Source organism: Homarus americanus, unplaced genomic scaffold (genome assembly GCF_018991925.1).
Source record: "Homarus americanus isolate GMGI-L3 unplaced genomic scaffold, GMGI_Hamer_2.0 scaffold23598, whole genome shotgun sequence".
NCBI lineage: Eukaryota > Metazoa > Arthropoda > Malacostraca > Decapoda > Nephropidae > Homarus > Homarus americanus.
The window spans coordinates 696,862-719,895 of NW_024731054.1; the positions used below are offsets into that span (position 1 = coordinate 696,862).

The following is a 23,034-nucleotide window of genomic DNA, read 5'->3' on the forward strand; positions in this document are numbered from 1 at the left end:
TTGTTCACATCTGCTTGAGGGGCATATTGCCAGAGGTATTTACTGTATATCCTAACTTTAGTCTAGTGGTTACAACATCTTGTAATGTAGTGATCTTGTTACTTGCTCCATATACATGTTTCACTTGATACATCTCTTCATGATAAAGAAAGGATTGACTAGTGTCTGTTTGCATTTGTCTGCTTGCGTCAAATTCATCAATAAGTTCCCAGATTGTATTCAACAGTGTCTTTGTTAGACGCGAGTTTGGCGAGGGCATCAACTCTGTCATGTTGTTTGAGGTGTATGTGAGATGGGATCCACAACAATACGCATATTTGTATCTGGCTTCAGAGACAAGTGCGTGACAACTTAGTTGACGGTGTCAAGGGCAAGTAGTGAGGATAGAGAATCAGTGATGATGAGACTGTCAGTGTGTGTGTGTGTGTGTGTGTGTGTGTGTGTGTGTGTGTGTGCAGTATATAAACAACACCTCGTACACGGTGTCCCAGAAGTGACTTGTGGCTGTGATGACGTGTTGGTTTACTTCTATAAGACAAACACAATCGTATGTTTGTTTGTTTTTTGGGTTTTTTTTGTGTAATTTAGAAAAGTTATGGGAACAGATTATGATTTGGGTAGCCCCCAGCCCCAGCTTGCCACCTGACGATTAAACACCCTCGTGCTATAGTCTAGGAGGTTAGGTTAAGTTCAGGTTAGAGTAGGTTAAGTTAAGGTAAAGCTTAGATTTGGCTAGGGGTTAGGTTAGGTTCGGTTAGGTTGAGGTTATTGTAGGTTAAATACAAGGTTAGGTTAGGTTTATGTTAAATAATCTGGGTGGATAAATCATGAGGTGATCCAAGTTATATAACACAGAGAGATGGATAACATTACTGGGTCACTTATGTCACTGATAACACGTCAAGATAAGGGATGGATTATCATTACTATTTACATTATGGAATACTTAATGACCTGTGACCTACCTGCTGTGAGAGTGACATGATCCCTATAGTGTGTTACCTTGGGGGCTCACCGTCACCTGTTATACCTGCCGAGACTCACGTAGGTATTATATCTTATCTTGTTCCTTCTCCATACCACCAACACCGATTCCTCCTCCTCCACTACCACCTCCCCACCACCACATTACCACATCACCACCACTTCCACATCACCACCACGTTCACCACCACCACCACCACCTCCACATCACCACTACTACCACCACCACCGATTCCTCCACCACACCTTCACTTCCTCCTCACCAACACGGATTCCTCCTCCTCCACCACCACACCAACCACCACCACCACCACCACCACCACCACCACCACCACCACCACCACCACCACCACCACCACCACCACCACCACCACCACCACCGCTTTCATCACCACCTCCACATCACCACCACTTCCTCCTCACCTGTACCGACTCCTCCCACCACCGACCACCATGCCACCACCGATCCTCCACCACACCACCACTTCCTCCCCAGCCACCGATTTCTCCACCACCACCACCACCACCACCACCACCACCACCACCGCTTTCATCACCACCTCCACATCACCACCACTTCCTCCTCACCAATACCGACTCCTCCACCACCACGACCACCATGCCACCACCGATCCTCCACCACACCACCGCTTCCTCCCCAGCAACACCGATTTCTCCACCACCACCACCACACCACCACCACTACCAACACCACCACATAACCACCACTACCAACAACACCACCACTTCCACCACTACCAACACCACCACCTCCACCACTATGCTGCCGCCATGTTGTGATGTCTTCTCTAGTACTCACAAATGAACTGATTGAAAACAAACAATGATATAAACAACAATAACAATGCAAACAACAATAGACACATCAACACTGTAAACAACAACAACAATATAAACATTAACAATACCACCAACAATAACATAAATAACTCTTATATTTACCACAAGCATAATCCCTTGGCACTTTGACCCTGACCTTGACCTTGTCTTAACCTCTACTATAACAACCTTTCCCTCATGACCGCTAACGGGTGATACTAAAGAGCTTCTTGACCATGAACATAGGAGGCAATGAGGGCGAGAAGTGGACAGGTAACACAGGTAAAACAAAGGCCAGGTAATATAGCTTAGGCTCATGTGGATGTTTGAAGGCTTTAATGATCTAATAAAACAACATCTTAAGGAGGTTTGTCACTAGTCTTGTTGTGGCCCGGAGCAGCGTCTTATAGTGTCGACTTGTGACCAGTTTATGGCTCTTATTCTCTTTTTGTTGGCCTTCTTGACTCTCTCTCTCTCTTAAATCTTGATAAATTTGTCGTACTTAAATCAAGGGTAAATATGTGCTTTATATATATATATATATATATATATATATATATATATATATATATATATATATATATATATATATATATATATATATATATATATATATATATATATATATATATCTTACTTATATTACTTTCCTGTACATACAATGTGTACACGTAAATCAAAGACGGATGTTACTTTATTGTTAATTTTACTTACAATAATCTGTTGTGTCAGAGAAAGGTGTTATATAAGTGTGAATATACAGGTAAAGCGTCAGTAATACTGTGACAGTGGTGAGCCTCAGCTGCGTGGATCAGTCTAGTGTTTTACATCACACAATGTTCCTCAGTAAAGTAAAGGTAGAAGAAAACTTGGTATTATCAATGTTAACATTTATTTATAAATAATAAGTACAAGATAATAAATATCTTGAACTATGTCATAGAGTTTCTGAAGTCAGTCAACACAATTTAATAAATTGTACTATGTGTTAACTTCCTCCACACAAGACTACAAAAGTAAGAGACAAAACAATAACAAGACGAGTGGATACAGTGCCCCTTCTCCTGCCTTAAGGGTAGCTGCAGTGCTGACCACACTGCCTCCTTGTGTACTGAAGGTTCAGTATCCAGACTGTCCCTAACGGGCCGTCAGGCCTATTGGGGCCCACTTTGGAGGTGTTTTTCCTTCAAGAGAGATTCTTAAAAAGGTTGTCATGGTGACGTGTTGTTAATAGATGTAGGAGAGGAGGCTGTTGGTCAGGTACACGTCGTGATGCTTCTTCTTCTTGTGAAGTTTCTTGGTTTTCTTGGGTGAGGAAGGTTTGGCATCTTGTTCTTGTGAGGTGTAACTGTTGCCGCTACAGCTGATCTCGCTGCTGCTGCTGTAGATGCTGTTGGTGCTGTTGGTGGAGTGCGTCCGGATCCTCACCATCAGCTTATCTGTGGATGGAACACCAGTTGTATTAATATGAGGGTCGGTCTTAGTGTGTGTCTCTTATTTATATTGTACAAATAAATCCAAGTTATAGAAAAAGACCAATACTAACCAAGGACGTGGTTTGGGTGGACCAACTGGTCTTGTGGCTTCACCATCTTCGCTGTCTGTGGTCTGCTGACACCAACACCTGGAGAACTGCAAGTCTTTCCTTCGTGTCTTTCTCAGTGATTGTTGGCGGTGTCTTGTGAGACTATTGGGCTGGTCTTGGTCTTCTTGATGTGGGTGACAAAAGCTGAGATAATTAATCGCTCTTATGGTTCAATGTTCTTCAGTTGTCGTGCTGATGCTGACAGTTGTTGATTGGAAACACCTGAGTACAATTCAGCTTTTTGCTCTCAATGTCTGGTTAGGTATGACAACCAGGTAAACTGGGCGCCCTTATATACCCTGTGGCAGTGTTGGTGTGGGGGAGGTGCGCGGTGGATGATGCGCAGTGACCAAGGGGGAGGAAGTGACACAAGGTGGCGGGTTCGTGGCCTGATAACATCAACTGCGACTCATTCAAAGTACTTGAGTTCTGCCCCTAATAACTTTATGTTTCTTTTTCCTCCATTATTATCAGTGTGAGTTTTTACACGTGTGATTGTTCATATTTGTTTCTACGTCGTTGTCTTTGAATATGTGTGTGTGTGTGCCTGACTACCCTGTATTGATGTGTATATGTATGTATATATAACTAAGTGTTTGTGCACATCCTGCCATATAATGTGTATCTTTGATTTATGTGGCAATATAAATTAATCTACATCTTTGTAAGTGTTCTATCTTAAGTTTACTCACGTGTTGTCTGTCCGTGTGAGTTTACTGTTTGACCATGTGTGTGTCAGTGCCAGAGGGAGTTTACTGTTTGACCATGTGTGTGTCAGTGCCAGAGGGTGTCGATTGTTCCTGTGTTTTTCTCGCGTTCTTTTTAATGTACATTTCCTATTTCTAAGTTTTCTCCCACTTTCTCCTTACGTAGATAAATCCTATATTACTTTTTCTTGTCGTTTTTCTTTACTTCTCACTTTCGCTTTATTTGGGATGGAGGGGAAGAGAAACCTAGAGGGAGTGATAGAGGAGAACTGTGTATTGGGTGTGTGTACGAAGCGACAGGAAGGAGCTTTAATAAGTGTAAATAATGGCACACACACACACACACACCCACCCACCCACCACCCACCCACACACACACACACACACACACACACACACACACACACACACACACACACACACACACACACACACTCACACCCACACACACACACACACACACACACACACACACACACACACACACACACACACACACACACACACACACACACACGCCCACACACACACACACACACACACACACACACACACACACACACACACACACACACACACACACACACACACACACACACACACACACACACACAACGCTTCAGTCGCCAGAAAAGGTACATTTGGTAACATAAATTAATCAGTGATCAAAGATGAACTATTTTCCCCTTCATTTTGAATTAGTTATTTTCTAGATACATGGACTTAATACATGCTTAGACACCTTATTAGTTGAAGTACTGGGATGTATATAATTAACAAGTGATCAAACTAAGGGTAAACATTATAAACAGAGTGGTGATCAAACTAAGGGTAAACATTATAAACAGAGTGGTGATCAAACTAAGGGTAAACATTATAAACAGAGTGGTGATCAAACTAAGGGTAAACATTATAAACAGAGTGCCTCAAAAAATGTCTGAGGCCAATGTTGCTGTTATAATGGAAATCATTCACGTGATCTTCATGACACACTGTATTAATATTTTTTTCTGAGACACCCTGTATATAATGTTTACAATGAGTGTGTATTAATATTATCATCCAGCTTAAGAAGATGTGACTGACGGTGTGGTTGATGGTGTGACTGACGGTGTGGCTGATGATGTGACAGACGGTGTGACAGGTGATCCATACAGAGTCACCTTGAGGGCTGGCCATGAACTGTTACCTGCTGACTCACTCATAGGTGATAAATCTTATTATCATTTAACTCTTCATCCGACCCATATGTGAAGTCACGAAGTACCCTGAGTAAGAGATCATAGAGTAGCTAAATCAAAGTCATCAAGTACCCCTAGGTAAGAAGTCATCAAGTACCTAAGTAAGTCATCAAGTACCCACAAGTGAAGTCATCAAGTACCCACAAGTGAAGTCACGTGCCTGCCCACATGTGGAAGTCATCAAGTACCCACAGAGTAAGTCACAGAAGTACCCACAAGTGAAGTCATCAAGTACCCACAAGTGAAGTCATCAAGTACCCACAAGTGAAGTCACGAAGTACCCACAAGTGAAGTCATCAAGTACCCACAAGTGAAGTCATCAAGTACCCACATGTGAAGTCATCAAGTACCCACATGTGAAGTCAGAAGTACCCACAAGTGAAGTCATTAGTACCCACAAGTGAAGTCATAAATACCCATAAGTGAAGTCATAAATACCCACATGTGAAGTCAGAAGTCCCCACATGTGAAGTCATGAAGAAGCCACATGTGAAGTCATCAAGTACCCACATGTGAAGTCAGAAGTACCCACAACAACAACACAAACAACAACAACAATTCTCACAACAGGTTATTCAATATTTTCAAAGTAAATAAGTCAAGTCACATGTTGTAAGTTAAACCAAATGAATGATGAACAATGGCAGGTATTTCAGAAGAGCCAGACACAGTTTCTTTTTAAATGTTATCAATCTCAATTTTTTTTCCTTCAAGATTCTTAGATACACACTCGAGGTTGATGGTCGAGACAACTCCACAGAACCTCCCGTGAACTGAGATAACCGAGATAACTCCCCCTTCCCCCTCTCACTTAAAAACCTAAGACCAACAGTAACGACTAAAAAGGAAGCAAGAGGAAGAGGATCAAATTAGGCTACAGTCCCATACTTTAGAACAAGTCCCAAATATTTTCATCCTTGTTTTATGGATGAAGATGTAACTAGGTCTTAAATAGCTCCTGAAGATTCTTAGATACACTCGAGGTTGATGGTCGAGACAACTCACAGAGACACTCCGTGAACTGAGATAACAAGATAACTCCCCCCCCCCCTCCCTCCTCTCACTTAAAAAACCTAAGACCAACAGTAACGACTAAAGGAAGCAAGAGGGGGAAGAGGATCAAATTAGGCTACAGTCCCATACTTTAGAACAAGTCCCAAATATTTTCATCCTTGTTTTATGGATGAAGATGTAAACTAAGGTCTTAAATAGCTCCCTGAAGATTATTTTAGGTCTAGTTTATCTTAATTGCTTCACTTATTATATGGTATTATCTATAGTGAACAGTGACACCCGAGGATTATTTTTATTATTATTTTTATTATTTTTTTTTATATGTATTTATCTAATTTATTTTTTCAATTATTAATCAATGTCACCTCGTTTAGATATATTTAGGTTTGGACATAAAATTAGGAGAGAATTATGGTGTAGTGAGGCGACTGTACTGTAGACGTCCCCTCCTCCCCCTCCCCCTCCAAGGAAGGTTACAGGTGCAGTTTATAAAGTTAATGGTGGTTTATCTGTTTCTTTATCAACATATCATTAATTTATCACAACTGGTTATTATCATCTTTTGCTTTATCATGATGGTATGTTCTCCTTGTCTTCTTCTCTATGTACGACCTTACATATACAGGTAACACACTATAGGTACGACCTTACATATACAGGTAACATACACTATAAGTACGACCTTACATATACAGGTAATACACTATAAGTACGACCTTACATATACAGGTAACACATAAGTACGACCTTACATATACAGGTAACACACACTATAAGTACGACCTTACATATACAGGTAACACATTATAAGTACGACCTTACATATACAGGTAACACATACACTATAAGTACGACCTTACATATACAGGTGACACACACTATAAGTACGACCTTACATATATAGGTGACACACACTATAAGTACGACCTTACATATATACAGGTAACAAACACTAAGTGCTACCCTTATAAGCAGGTAAATAATAATAATTTGCAGCATCTATATACAGGTAACACATACACTATAAGTACGACCTTACATATACAGGTAACACACACTATAAGTACGACCTTACATATACAGGTAACACACACTATAAGTACGACCTTACATATACAGGTAACACACACTATAAGTACGACCTTACATATACAGGTAACACACACTATAAGTACGACCTTACATATATAGGTGACACACACTATAAGTACGACCTTACATATACAGGTAACACACTATAAGTACGACCTTACATATACAGGTGACACACACTGTAAGTACGACCTTACATCACTTAAACCTGTGAGAATTAATTTTGTCAGTAATTTCTTATTAATCCTATTTGACGGATCTTCTCTGTCTACAAAAAAATTAATCGATTATTTTAAGTTAAGTTTATTTTAGTTAATTCCCCATAAACGTTTCTTGTCTATAATGGTAATGAAATTGGAGTAGTCGATTGTGTTTTAGCCCCTTCACTATGGGGACGCATCTTGTTATATTTTATTTGGCTAACGACAGACGATTCAGCTCAGAGGGGACCCCGTATACACATTGGGTTAGTTAACTATCTCCACTAATAGACTATCTATCTCCATTAACAGACTATCTTCATTACTAGACTATCTCCATTACTAGACTGTCTCCACTAATTGACTATCTATTTCCATTAACAGACTATCTCCACTAATTGACTAACTATCTCCATTACTAGACTATCTCCACTTATAGACTATCTATTTCCATTAACAGACTATCTCCACTAATTGACTAACTATCTCCATTACTAGACTGTCTCCACTAATTGACTAACTATCTCCATTACTAGACTATCTCCATTACTAGACTGTCTCCACTAATTGACTAACTATCTCCATTACTAGACTGTCTCCACTAATTAACTATCTCCACGAATTGACTATCTATTTCCATTAACAGACTATCTTCATTACTAGACTATCTCCATTACTAGACTGTCTCCACTATTTGACTAACTATCTCCATTACTAGACTACCTTCACTAATTGACTAACTATCTCCATCACTAGACTATTGTATTGTTTGTCCTTGTACTTTATCTAATTTTCTGTTAAGATTTTTGTTTTAATATTCGTATTTTTTCTAGTTTATAAAATATTTTATCTTATTCATAATTTATCGTTTTATTTTTATCTGTCTTTTTCTTAATTTTTCTAGTTGCTTAATATTTTTCATAGTTCGTAAATTATTTTTCTAGTTCGTAATTTATCTTTATTTTCTTTGTCTTGTTACGTGTTTTCGTTTTTCTGTGTCATATTTTTAGTTCTTTAAATTCGTGACAGATAGAGAGAGTTACAGTAGGCGGGTGTTGTGTTGTGACAGGTGTGTACCGCAAGAGTTACAGTCGGCGGGTGTTGTGTTGTGACAGGTGTGTACCGCAAGAGTTACAGTAGGCGGGTGTTGTGTTGTGACAGGTGTGTACCGCCTTTACTGACCTACTTCACTCTCTTACTTACTTGAACGTCTGACTGTTGTGTTAGAGTTAAGTATGAAATTAGTGAGCAGGATAGGTGTCAAGATACAGGTGAACTGTCAGTAATACCCTGACGGTGGTGCGTCTCAGCCTAACAGTAAAGTAAAAGTAGAAGAAAACTTGGTGTGATCAATGATTAACATATATTTATAAATAGTAAGTACAAAATGATAAATATCTTCAAATATGTCCTAAAGGTTGTGAAGTCAGTCAACAACATATTAATAATTTGTACTGTGTGTTAACTTCCTCCACACAAGACTACAATGGTTGGAACAAAGACAGAGGCTGATGGTGGTTATATAAATAATGAATTAATGTTTCCCTGAGTGTTTCTTCACCAGGAAGTTGTCATGGAGACGTGTTGTTAATAGATGTAGGAGAGGAGGCTGTTGGTCAGGTACACGTCGTGATGCTTCTTCTTCTTGTGAAGTTTCTTGGTTTTCTTGGGTGAGGAAGGTTTGGCATCTTGTTCTTGTGAGGTGTAACTGTTGCCGCTACAGCTGATCTCGCTGCTGCTGCTGTAGATGCTGTTGGTGCTGTTGGTGGAGTACGTCCGGATCCTCACCATCAGCTTATCTGTGGATGGAACACCAGTTGTATTAATATGAGGGTCGGTCTTAGTGTGTGTCTCTTATTTATATTGTACAAATAAATCCAAGTTATAGAAAAAGACCAATACTAACCAAGGACGTGGTTTGGGTGGACCAACTGGTCTTGTGGCTTCACCATCTTGGCTGTCTGTGGTCTGCTGACACCAACACCTGGAGAACTGCAAGTCTTTCCTTCCTTTGCTTCTATAAGATAAGTGACTGCTCTTGGGACAGCTAAAGGAACTATTCTTCACGTCTTCACTTCAACTGTTTGGTGTATTGGAACAACTGTTGAGGTGTGTTGTGAGAGATATCTGGGTGTTTACTCTATGAGCTTGTGTTGAGGTATGACTCCCAGGTGAACGGTGCCTCCTTATATACCCCAGGGGACAGGTGGCAGCCTTGCAGGGAGATTCGAGGTAATCAAGGTGGGAAGTGATGAAACTCTGGCAGGTTGGGGAGTGAGGGAGAGAGGGAGGGAGGGAAGGGGGGAGGGAGGGACCTGATAACTCCCACTTCGTCCGGTTGGTGCTGAGTGGTCGCCGATTTGGTGTGACCTCGCATCGCTTTTCCTCATCTCTTATGAGCTACGTGTGTATGTGTGTGTGTGTGTGTGTGTGTGTGTGTGTGTGTGTGTGTGTGTGTGTGTGTGTGTGTGTGTGTGTGTGATGATAATAAAAGTCATAAAAGTTAATAGAAAAAAAATCGCTTTATTGAAATGGAAAGTTGTTTAAGGCTAAGAACATACAAAAAGACCTAAGTATTAAATAGATAACACAGATAACAAAGACAGAGAAGGTATAGGCGACAGTAAGATGTGTGAAGTTTGTCCCTGAGTTGAAGCACAGGAAGTTGAAGACTCAGGAGATCTGTCTTAATAGCTAAGTTTGTTTTGTTTAGTGACGGTGATTGATTTGGTGGTGATCATAACGTTGACGATCTTGGGGCTCAGAAAGAGATGGGGGGAGGGGGATCTTGGCGTTGGGGCCCAGAAAGAGAGGGGGAACTTGGTGTTGGGGCCCAGGAGGAGGGGGGAATTTGGTGTTGGGGCCCAGAAAGAGAGGGGGAACTTGGTGTTGGGGCCCAGAAAGAGAGGGGGAACTTGGTCTTGGGACCTAGAAAGAGGAGGAACTTGGTGTTGGGGCCCAGGAGGAGGGGGGAACTTGGTCTTGGGGCCCAGAAAGAGGAAGAACTTGGCATCTACCTTATGGGTCACACATATACATGATGAGTTTATATCTGATACACTAACGCTGCTTATCATTACATATTATTTCCAAGGCGCAAAAAACACCCTTTAATATAACACTGAAATATATCTTATAAACTATGAAATATATTACACTTTTAAATCGTGAAATATATCTTACTTACGAACCAGGAAATATACCGCGTATATAAACCAGAAAATATATCGCACTTTTAAACCATTAAATATACCGCACTTATAAACCCTGAAATATATCGTAATCAAGATCCCATTGATGATATTTTTCACTGGTTGTATTATTGTTGTTGAGTGAACCAAGAGGTCTGGTTAACTCTATAAAAGTTAATGCCATAGAGGTCTTCCTTACTCAAGTTGGTGACAGATAACATGGGGATGGTGACAGGGTGGGGATGGTGAGTGATGATGGTGAGTGGTGGTGATGGTGGTGGTGGTAAATGGTGGTGGTGGTAAGTGGTGGTGATGGTTGTGAAGGTGATGGCAGTTGAGATGGTGAATGGTCATGGTAATTTTGAGTGGTGGTGATTGGTGGTGATGATGGTGAGTGGTGGTGATAGTGGTGGTCTTCAGGTTAATTAAAGGACTGGAGGGTCTATGGAAACTGGATTAACTCAGCCAGGTTTAAAGCTACACGGATTATGTTGTGTGTGTGTGTGTGTGTGTGTGTGTGTGTGTGTGTGTGTGTGTGTGTGTGTATATGTGTTATCATGTCCATATTTACTTACATTACTCTGTTTTAAATCCCTTTATATGTGGATAATATGTGTGTTAACGGTTACCCACGATTATGTCTGTAGGTGTGTAAATCAGTACATATGTATAATAGGAATGTGTGCCTGGTCATGTGTATGTATGTATGTCCGTTATTCATTTATGTCCATTATTCATGTATATACAGTACGTGAAATGTGTCTAATAATCTGTGTACGGACATTACAAAGGTACTCAAATTATCCAACCAGGAGCGAACTCGTAACAATGGTTTTAAATTAGACAAATTTAGATTTAGGCGTGAAATAGGTAAACACTGGTTTAGAAACAGAGTAGTGGATGAATGGAACAAGTTACCAAATATCATCATTAACTCGAATACGCTGAATAGCTTCAAACATAGGTTGGATGCTTATATGAGCAATAGGGGTTGGGTGTAAACGGGACTGCCCAGTATGGGTCAATAGGCCCGCTGCAGTTTCCTCCATTCTTATGTTCTTATGTACGTACGTGAATGTGTGTAGTAATATATGTATATACGTGAATGTGTCAATTAATTTATGAATGTATGTACGCGCGTGAACTTACGGCTACGTGCGTGTCCTTGTACGTTGTTCTCCATGATGCCCCTCACCTTGTGAGTGTTAATGTGTGTACGTGTGGTTAGGCATGTGTGTGTGTCTGCGTGTGACTATGCTCATGTGCTTATCTGTGTGTGTGTGTGTGTGTGTGTGTGTGTGTGTGTGTGTGTGTGTGTGTGTGTGTAAATTTATCGTTAATTTTTGCGGTTTATTCACCTTTAATGAAAATAATTAGCGCTTCCTAAATTACCGAAAGAAAGAGAGAGAGAGAGAGAGAGTAAATCAACTAAAGACACAGGAAGAAGAGATAACAGATAAGATACAACCATCCACGAGGACAGGTGACCTTAGAATGATAAATTCAGACAGTTAGAATGATAAATTCAGACAGTGACTTTGAACACCTTCAAAGAGATCTAGATACCTTACATGAGTGGTCAGTAGACTGGCAAATGAATTTTAATACTGATAAATGCAAGGTACTACAGATAGGGAAGACGAATACAAACGTTAAGTATAAACTAGGTAACACGGAAATAGAAAACTCAGTTTGTGAAAAAGATCTAGGTGTATTTGTTAGCAACGACTTGAAACCTGAAAACAATGTATTAGCGTTCGCAACAAGGCAAACAGGATTCTTGGGTTCATATCTGGGTCTGTGAGTAACAGAACTGCTGACGTTATCTTGAAACTTTACCTAGCATTAGTGAGGCCACACATGGATTATGCGGTTCAGTTCTGGTGTCCTTATTATAGAATGGACATAGATTCTTTGGAGAGAGTACAAAGAAGAATGACAAAAATGATCCATAATATTAGAAACCTTCCATATGAAGAAAGACTGAAAAGCTTAGGCTTACATTCATTAGAGAGGCGTAGAGTTAGGGGAGATATGATAGAGGTGTACAAGTGGGTAAGTGGGATTAACAAGGGTAAAATGGAAGATGTTCTGAAGCTCAGTAATAACGAAATAACTAGAACAAATGGCTTTAAATTAGATAAATTCCGATTCAGAAAGGATATAGGCAAGCACTGGTTTGGTAATAGAGTTGTGGATATGTGGAATAGACTACCGAGTGCTATAGTAAGATCGGGGACGCTAGGGAGCTTCAAGACGAAGTTGGATAGGCACATGGAAGTGCTGGGATGGGTGTGAAAGGGATCTGCCCTGTATGGGCCAGTCGGCCTCCTGCAGTATCCCACTTTCTTATGTTCTTATGTTCTTACCTGTCCGGGGTCACCTGAAGATTAATCAACCCAGCTCATATCACCTGACGATTAAACACCCTAACGCTACCTGGGGGGATGGATTAGGTTAGGTTAAGTTAGGTTAGAATGTTAGTTTAAGTTATGTTAGATTAAGTTAGGTTAGACTGTTTGATTGGGTTAGATAAGGTAAGGTTAGGTTAGATTAAGTTAGGTTAGGTTTGGTTAGAATGTCAGATTAGTTTCAATTAGGTGAGATTGTTGGGTTAGATTAGGTTAGAATGTTGGATTATGTTAAGGTTAGGTTATGTTAGGTTAGATTAGGTTAGAATGTTGGATTATGTTAAAGTTAGGTTATGTTAGGTTAGATTAGGTTAGAATGTTGGATTATGTTAAGGTTAGGTTAGATTAGGTTAGAATGTTGGATTATGTTAAGGTTAGGTTATGTTAGGTTAGATTAGGTTAGAATGTTGGATTATGTTAAGGTTAGGTTATGTTAGGTTAGATTAGGTTAGAATGTTGGATTATGTTAAGGTTAGGTTATGTTAGGTTAGATTAGGTTAGAATGTTGGATTATGTTAAGGTTAGGTTATGTTAGGTTATGTTAGGTTAGATTAGGTTAGGGTGTCAAATCATCAGGTAACCTAAGCTTCAGGTAACCTTCCCTACCTCGCTACAGGAAGATGAACAACCAGTACAGCACTTGACCGGTGTGTGTCGAGGGGCACTCAGGTGATAGTCCGATACCTGTTATCAACCAGTCATTGGCAAGTAGTGTACCTAGAACACCTGTCACCTGGGGGCGTAGGACGACCTGTGTGACGCCTAGATGTTGATGATGATGATGATGAAAATAGTAATAATAATAATAATAATAATAATAATAATAATAATAATGGTTAAATGAATAGTAAGGGTAAAATAATGCCATATAGATAACAAACAATATTAACGTATTTGTGACTTTATTGTGTATTCGGTATTTTAAGTTTAATTGATTCAGCTCAGAATTTAACAGGAAGGAGAAGGATGTTTATGTTTGGGTTTTTCAGTAGAATTTTATATGAAGTGGATAATGAAACTCTGTCGTGGGTGTCTCTCTCCTGTTGTTGTTTCTTACTTACGGTGAAAATATATCGATCGACTATTTTAGAAAGCGGGTTTTGATGTTTGTTGGTTTATTTACATGAGATTCAGCTGTTTAAATTGGATGAAATAAGTTGATGGTGATAAGGATCGGGTGGTCCTCTATATTGACTGACTGTATGTATGTATGTCTGTCTGTCTACCCAGCAGTAATTGGGGACCTGGATGTTAATCGATTTGCGGATCCTGTTCTGGGGTAATGGTTAGCCAGTGAAGTTGGCGAGTTGTCCGGTCTTCTCGGTCTACTCCTTGTCACTGGGTCATGCAGCTCGTTAACTCAGGGTGTGGTTGTGGTGTTGGCGACAGCTTCTACACCTTAAACAAATTCACGCCGAGGTGGTCCTTAGGCCGGCCATCCTCGTTACATGAGGGGCAAACATTAATATGTATGTATGTATGTATGTATGTATGTATGTATGTATGTATGTATGCATGTATGTATGTATGTATGTATGTATATTCGCAATATTCACCATGACAACCACTAGCGCTGCGGTGTTTTAGTATGAAGGTTAAAGGTCAAGGTCACAATGTTATAACAATCTAGTCATTAACACTTCACACATCTCTTATAAGTCTTCTCTGTGCTGACACAAACAACACCTATTACCGGCAGTGATAATTAAACGTGTCACTGGGATCATAGGTGTTGCATCAGGTGAGGTTGTTAGCAGGACGACTGTGGTGACCTAACCTAACCTACCTATACATATATTAGATATAGACATACAGGGTGTCCATGTATTACTTGAGTCATTTGAATACTTAATTAAAACAAATAAAAACATATGGGTTATTGGTTAAGTGTGATAATATTGATGTGTTTTATCTATAATGTGTTTAAGGTGAGTAAGTTTTAAAACGGGTCAGATGTGATATATATTATATATCTGAATACAATAAACTATAAGGTATATAAAAGACAATATATAGTCATTATTATTATGTATTTATAAGTATCAAGTACACTACATAAAGAAATCAACAAACATCGATTATATGGGTGATAAATCAGTGTAAAGTTTATATGTCGGACAACACGGGAATGTTAGGAGGTTAACTTTGCAATCAATAGAGTAGACAATTCTAAGACACGTTTCTTCTATGACGTTTCCTTCGCAAATGACCTAAAAATCACTTAACTTATCCTCCTAACTGGCGAGCTCCGCCCCCGGACCCCCCCGGCATATAAAAGTCGTTTACGAGGGAAATAATCACAGAAGTAAAGAGTCTTAGAATCGCCTAAACTATTGATCGTCAAGATAAAATTCCTAAAACTCCCCGTGTTGTCTGACAGTAAAATAATACCTCAGTCAGAAGCAGAGACTAGAGTGTTGATGACCGAGTCTACATTTATTTATTAGCATTACAGTTACAAGACGTGTGTGTGTGTGTGTGTGTGTGTGTGTGTGTGTGTGTGTGTGTGTGTCCCTTGATGGATTACTTCCGAGTGTCGCCTTAAACAGTTCTCCTTCAGGATGTATCATTAAGTGAATCTTTGACGTGTTCATTCAAGAGGTCGTCCTTAAACGTGTCCACCAAAGGTCTCTTGAAGGTGCCCATTAAGAAATATAACTCCTGTTAGACTCTCCTGGGAGGGGAGGCTTACACGACACAGGTACTAGTGGTGGTGATGGTGATGGTCGTGGTGATGGTGGTGGTGATGGTCGTCCTTCTTCTTCTTCTTCTTCTTCTTCTTCTTGTGATGTCCGCCCCCGTCTGAGCTACTGCTGCTGCTGCTGCTGCTGCTGCTACTGCTGCTATCGCTGTCGCTGCTGTCGTTTTTAGTACCAGCTGCACATGACTTGGATGTTGCCTCCAGCAGGGCTGTAAAAAAATATGCTGTTATGTGTGTGTGTTTAAGGTAATCCGGTAGTACATGTGATGTCTATTATTATTATTACTAGTAGTAGTAGTAGTAGTAGTAGTTAATTTATTTTTATTATTATTATTATTACTAATATTATTATTATTATTATTATTATTATGAGTTGTAGTAGTAGTAGTTAATATATTTTTATTATTATTATTATTACTAATATTATTATTATTATGAGTTGTAGTAGTAGTATAATTATTTTGTAAGATATTAATATTTTATAACAACTAGTAAGGATTCTATAACAATATACTTTGTCTTTGGAAACTGAACACAACATGATTTTTAAAACTAAATCCAGCAATATTGTTAAAGTTCCCAGCGTAGATACAGTAGATTATAAATTTTTGATATTGAAGACCCACTGTACCATACTGTCCTCCGTCTAACTTCATTGAGCAGAAGTCACAGAGATGGGAGTGTGTGGGGACTTACGAGGATTTGGCCCGATTTTACCATTCACCTTAATTCACACATTTGCCTATGTGTGTGTGTGTGTGTGTGTTATGAATAATGCACATGTACTACCAAACGTGCCACACCTGCTACATAAGGTCAACACTCACCTGGGTCCTGGTGTGCTGGGTCCATGGTGGTAGTGAAGGTCAGGTGGAACACAGGAAGACCTTCACACCTGCCACACACTGATGTACAGGTGACCTTCACGTCTTGTACTACACTATATTAAAGGGATGAAAGGCGACAGCTTCCGGTATTGTGACCTTCCTCTCAGCAGCGTTGGGGTAACAAGAAGGTGACAGCGAACACGGCAGCTTTTTATACCCCGTTACTAAGTCGTAATTGATGATATGCGCAGTATAGGATGCGCAGTGGACGACGCAGCGGGAAGGAAATTGTCACGTGTAGATGATTTTCAGTTCTACTTTAGAAATATTTCCTGGAGATGAGAGAATATACGCAGTTATTAGAGTCTCAGTGTGGTTTAGAGGCCATATTGTGCAACATCTTCCCGAACCAGTTGAAATAGTACCCACAATCGTTATATACGGAGAGTCGTTTTTTTTTCCTAAGTTTGTAAGAATGTGATTGTCAACCTCCCACAGCAACACTGGTATAGTTATCTGCCCGACGTGGTGAGGCTGGCAGGCGCTACCTCTCTACTCTTATCTCTCTGTGACCGTGCAGTGTGTGTGTGTGTGTAATAATAATAATTAACGGTTTATTAGAGCAGCCAGAAGGCTGAAAATATACAGTTACATATTTGGGGAATGGGTTAATTACAAATAATATACAAGTGACATAAGTGACACAAATAAGACATATAGTAACTTAGATGGGGATCAGCTCAAAATACAGTTCATTTCAACATAGTGACAGTGTAGGGAGCAGTGTTTACTGGGAGTGAATACACTGATTTATTACATGTTATTGATAATTTTTACAATGGTTGGGACTGGGCTGTTCTTATAGCGATCAGTTCGTGCACGTATGGGCTGGATGCGGTTGTGGTGTCGAACAGCAATTCTCGGACAGGGGATCTCAGGTGGTAGTAGGGGCCGGTGTCGGGGATGGTGTGTGTGTGTGTGTGTGTGTGTGTGTCAGCGTTATTTTTATTTTTTTTTTATGTGTATGTATGTGTCTGCGTCTTAGTATGTATGTATGTGTAAAACTATCACTATTTACCTCATTATACTCAACACTGATGTAATGAGACATAGCAAAAGATCTCTCCTGGGGGTCATAATATCGTAAGCGACACTTATTGGGGATTGTCTACTAATGGTTTGTATTGTGCATTATACAGTGGGAGGCAGCCATCATACAGTGAATCTCTAATTGTACAATGAATCACACTACTCGTACAATGAATCACACTAATCGTACAATGAATCACACTACTCGTACAGTGAATCACACTAATCGTACAATGAGTCACACTACTCGTACAGTGAATCACACTGATCGTACAATGAATCACACTACTCGTACACTGACTCACACTAATCGTATAATGAATCACACTACTCATACAATGAATCACACTACTCGTACAATGAATCACACTACTCGTACACTGACTCACACTAATCGTATAATGAATCACACTACTCGTACAATGAATCACACTAATCGTACAATGACTCACACTAATCGTATAATGAATCACACTAATCATACACTGACTCACTCTACTCGTACAATGAATCACACTACTCGTACACTGACTCACACTAATCGTATAATGAATCACACTACTCGTACAATGACTCACACTAATCGTATAATGAATCACACTACTCGTACAATGAATCACACTACTCGTACGATGAATCACACTAATCATACACTGACTCACACTAATCGTATAATGAATCACACTACTCGTACAATGAATCACACTAATTGTAAACTGACTCACACTAATCGTACACTGATTCACACTCTAGGTACAGTGGATCACAATATTATGACTGACTCACACCTGAAATGAGTCACAGTCGCTTATCATGACCACAAGTGACTAATAGGTCAGTCTAATAACCCCAGGTGCTCGAAATGACCCCTTGGTGATGCACAGGTGTTCATGATGGCAACAGGTGTTTAACAGGTGTTCATAATAAAGCCAGGTGTTCATGGTGGCAACAGGTGTCTCACAGGTGTTCATGGTGGCAACAGGTGTTTAACAGGTGTTCATAATAACGCCAGGTGTTCATGGTGGCAACAGGTGTCTCACAGGTGTTCATGGTGGCAACAGGTGTTTAACAGGTGTTCATAATAACGTCAGGTGTCTCACAGGTGTTCATAATAACGCCAGGTGTCTCACAGGTGTTCATGGTGGCAACAGGTGTTCATATAACAGGTGTCTCAGGTGTCTCACAGGTGTTCATGGTGGCAACAGGTGTCTCACAGGTGTTCATGGTGGCAACAGGTGTTTAACAGGTGTTCATAATAACGCCAGGTGTCTCACAGGTGTTCATGGTGGCAACAGGTGTCTCACAGGTGTTCATAATAACGGCAGATGTCTCACAGGTGCTCATAATAACCACAGGTGTTCTTGGTGACAACAGGTGTCTCACAGGTGTTCATAATAATGCCAGGTGTCTCACAGGTGTTCATAATAACGGCAGATGTCTCACAGGTGCTCATAATAATGCCAGGTGTCTCACAGGTGCTCATAATAACGTCAGGTGTCTCACAGGTGCTCATAATAACGCAGGTGTCTCACAGGTGCTCATAATAACGCAGGTGTCTCACAGGTGCTCATCATAACGCCAGGTGTCTCTCGGGGGCTCATAATTACTCCAAAATGACTCACAGGTGCCCATAATGACATCAATTTACGTGACAGTCCTGTTCTTGGAAGGCCACGTGTTAACAAGCTCAGCCCTACTGTACACTCTCATTATCTGGTACAGGAATGTTACTTCATTATCAAAACTCTTCACTTTAGACCCAACTTTTATTTAGATCCAACTTTTCTTTTTGGATCCAACTTTTTTTTTAGATCAATTTCTATTTAGATCCAACTTTTATTTTAGATCCAACTTTTATTTAGATACAACTTTTTTTAAATACAACTTTTTTTTAGATCCAACTTTTTTAGAACCAACTTTTTTATTAGATCCAACTTTTTTTTTAGATCCACTTTTTATTTAGATCCAACTTTTTTTTTTAGATCCAACCTTTTTTATATAATTGACTCTATCCACCGTTCATTTCGATACTGGGTTAAGGAAACGAATGAACACGAAACTTTTGAATAATTCGTAAGTTGTTTTGGTGAGATTAATTCGTGAATAATACCGAATTTATGAGTATTTAGTGTGAGTATTATGTAAAGAATGAATGAATCTATGAGTATTTAGTGTGAGTATTGTGTAATGAATGAATGAATCTATGAGTATTTAGTGTGAGTATTGTGTAATGAATGAATGAATCTATGAGTATTTAGTGTGAGTATTATGTAAAGAATGAATGAATCTATGAGTATTTAGTGCGAGTATTGTGTAAAGAATGAACGAATCTATGAGTATTTAGTGTGAGTATTGTGTAATGAATGATTGGATCTCTTGAATATAAACCGTAAATAATAAGTTGGTTGTATGAATAAAACATAAGAGGTTCGTGGGAGCCGTGGTAAAAGAATACTGTAATATGTAACTGCATATAGTGTTATCAGTGAGTCAGTAGAGTGTGTTATCAGTGAGTCAGTAGAGTGTGTTATCAGTGAGTCAGTAGAGTGTGTTATCAGTGAGTCAGTAGAGTGTGTTATCAGTGAGTCAGTAGAGTGTGTGTGTTATCAGTGAGTCAGTAGAGTGTGTTATCAGTGAGTCAGTAGAGTGTGTGTTATCACTGAGTCAGTAAGTGTGTTATCAGTGAGTCAGTAGAGTGTGTTATCAGTGAGTCAGTAGAGTGTTATCAGTGAGTCAGTAGAGGTGTGTGTTATCAGTGAGTCAGTACGTTATCAGTGAGTCAGTAGAGTGTATTTATCAGTGAGTCAGTAGAGTCAGAGTGTGTTATCAGTGAGTCAGTAGAGAGTGTGTTATCAGTGAGTCAGTAGAGTGTGTTATCAGTGAGTCAGTAGAGTGTGTTATCAGTGAGTCAGTAGAGTGTGTTATCAGTGAGTCAGTAGAGTGTGTTATCAGTGAGTCAGTAGAGTGTGTGTGTTATCAGTGAGTCAGTAGAGTGTGTTATCAGTGAGTCAGTAGAGTGTGTGTGTTATCTTGATGACAGACAGACATCACATAACCAGTTGCCAGAGGTTGTGGTTATGATGTGTGGTATCCTGACTCACTCAACCAATCAGTCAATCATTCACTCACCCACTCACTTACTCACTCAATAAATCATTTACTCAGTCACTCACTCACTCACTCGCTCACTCACCAACCAATGAAATATTTTGCCCTACATGTACCACAGTAACGTAACTTCGGACTAATATTGGGTTATCATTGCCTAATACTACACTAGTTATTGATTGTGTGGTATTTGTTATATATACACACGAGCGCCGGAAGTCAACAGAGGGAGGAGGAGGAGGGGTAAATTATCACATGGGCTGGGGGGGTGAGAGCTAGAGGGAGGCCACGAGCGAATGACAACACCTGTTATTATAGTCAACATCAACATCATCATCATCATCATCATCATCATCATCATCATCATCATCATCTTCATCATACAGGTTTATTAGAGTACCTCATAGTCATCATCATCATCATCATACAGGTATATTAGAGTACCTCATAGTCATCATCATCATCACACAGGTGTATTAGAGCACCTCATCAAGGAGGGAGGACCACAGGAGGGCGGGAACCAAGTCGTCTTCACGCAGGGACAACTCAGCCCTCAGCGCCACATGCCAGGGGTCACATCACACGCACAGCCTCGCTCACCTCAACCCTGTCGCTGAACTCTAGACAAGGGCGTCAGTGTGGCGAGGTTAAGACCCGTCAGTCAATCATCATGGCGGGTGTTGCTGCAGATAACAGTTATCAGCCCCCTGTCAGAGAGAGATAGCTTGTGTAAGTGTGCACAGTGACCCCCCCACCACCTCCTCTCTCTCTCGTTACCACTATACTGTATACATGATTATTCACACCTATACCTCGTCTTGTCTGTGGATCGTCGTAACCCAAGAGGCGTGAACCTAACCTAACCTTACCTAACCTAACCTAACCTAACCTTACCTGGGCTATTTTGAAGTCCAGTACTGTTCTCGTTTCCACACCTCGAGCTGGTAGACTTCCATAGGTTTACCACCCACTTAGTGAAGATTTATTTCATTGTGTTAATTCTGGATGATAGCTTGGTGTTGGTGGTGCGTGATTTGTAAAAAAAATGATCCGGGTTCACGTTTTCCATCCATTTAAAGATTTTGAATGCCTGTGTGAGAGATGCCCTATTGTGTCTTGTTTGAAGAGTTGTTAGTCCTAAGGCTCTCCTCAGTCTACTTGAATAATCGAGTTGTTTATGTCATGGCTCCGTAACTGTAGAAGCACGGGAGACATTGTGTTCCGGGTTGTCTGTTCATTCCATTCATCCCATCGTTCACACAGATGGTTCCTGACTGTTAAAATATTCACCATTGAGGACCTGATGACCTTCACCCCGATGGTTCCTCAAAGGTGTTTTAGAAATGAACCCCCACAAACCATCACAGGTGGTAGGAGATGTAACTAAAGTACACAGATACATAATGCCTTATTATCCGAGGTTAGTCCGGGTCATATACTACGCCACGTTACTCTGTGAGACACCTTGACACTGGCAATATAAGCAATCATCTGTAATACCACGACACACCCTCAGCACACAGGGTGGCGTGATCCCACCTGATGAGTGACCTTCCTTGACAACTGCCGCCGTGCTCCCTGGAACACATCTGCTCTCGGTCACACTGTTTTTATACACTCAGGTGGTGACAAGAACCAAGCAGTGTGGCTAAGCTAAACTCACTCACTCACTGTGTTTACATATGATTCCAGTAGGTACCGTTCTCCCCTATAGTGTTAATATCCCACATTATTTTAACACTATCTAGCCGTGTCATGAGGAACTAATATGCATGTTGTTACTTTTAAATTTAGGTTATGTAGAAATATTACTGATCTTATTATTGATGTACTGTATTTGTTTACCAATATACTTGTTACATAAGTTGAATTAATTTTATGTTTTTGAATGGTTGGTGAATTATGATGCTCTTATCTGGCTCCTGGCATCACCTGACGGCCGTAATGACACAGGTGTTGACGGCCAGCCAGTTTAAAGCAACAAGCAAGCACTCACTCTCTCTCTTCACCTTCAATATGTACTAAAATTCTGATGTGTTGGAGA

The 23,034-nt window shown here is 40.1% G+C and overlaps 1 protein-coding gene across 1 annotated transcript; it reads right to left on the bottom strand.

Annotated features, from left to right (window-relative positions):
* Window positions 1–15,276: 15,276 nt before the first annotated feature.
* Window positions 15,277–17,293, bottom strand: LOC121867462 (zinc finger CCHC domain-containing protein 10-like). Its single transcript, XM_042367372.1, has 2 exons — window positions 16,794–17,293; window positions 15,277–16,175 (listed from the first exon to the last, which is right to left on the bottom strand). Exons 1-2 carry the CDS (start codon window positions 16,816–16,818, stop codon window positions 15,970–15,972), a joined length of 231 nt encoding a protein of 76 aa, XP_042223306.1. The 5' UTR covers window positions 16,819–17,293; the 3' UTR covers window positions 15,277–15,969.
* Between the last annotated feature and the right edge of the window lie 5,741 nt (window positions 17,294–23,034).

What these genes read in the sequence shown, in the direction of transcription:
- LOC121867462 (XM_042367372.1), bottom strand. Translation starts at nt 16,818, where the DNA reads ATGGACCCAGCACACCAGGACCCAG. An exon ending in CCCAGCACACCAGGACCCAG is followed by an intron (nt 16,176 to 16,793) that starts GTGAGTGTTGAC and finishes ATTTTTTTACAG; the next exon opens with CCCTGCTGGAGGCAACATCC.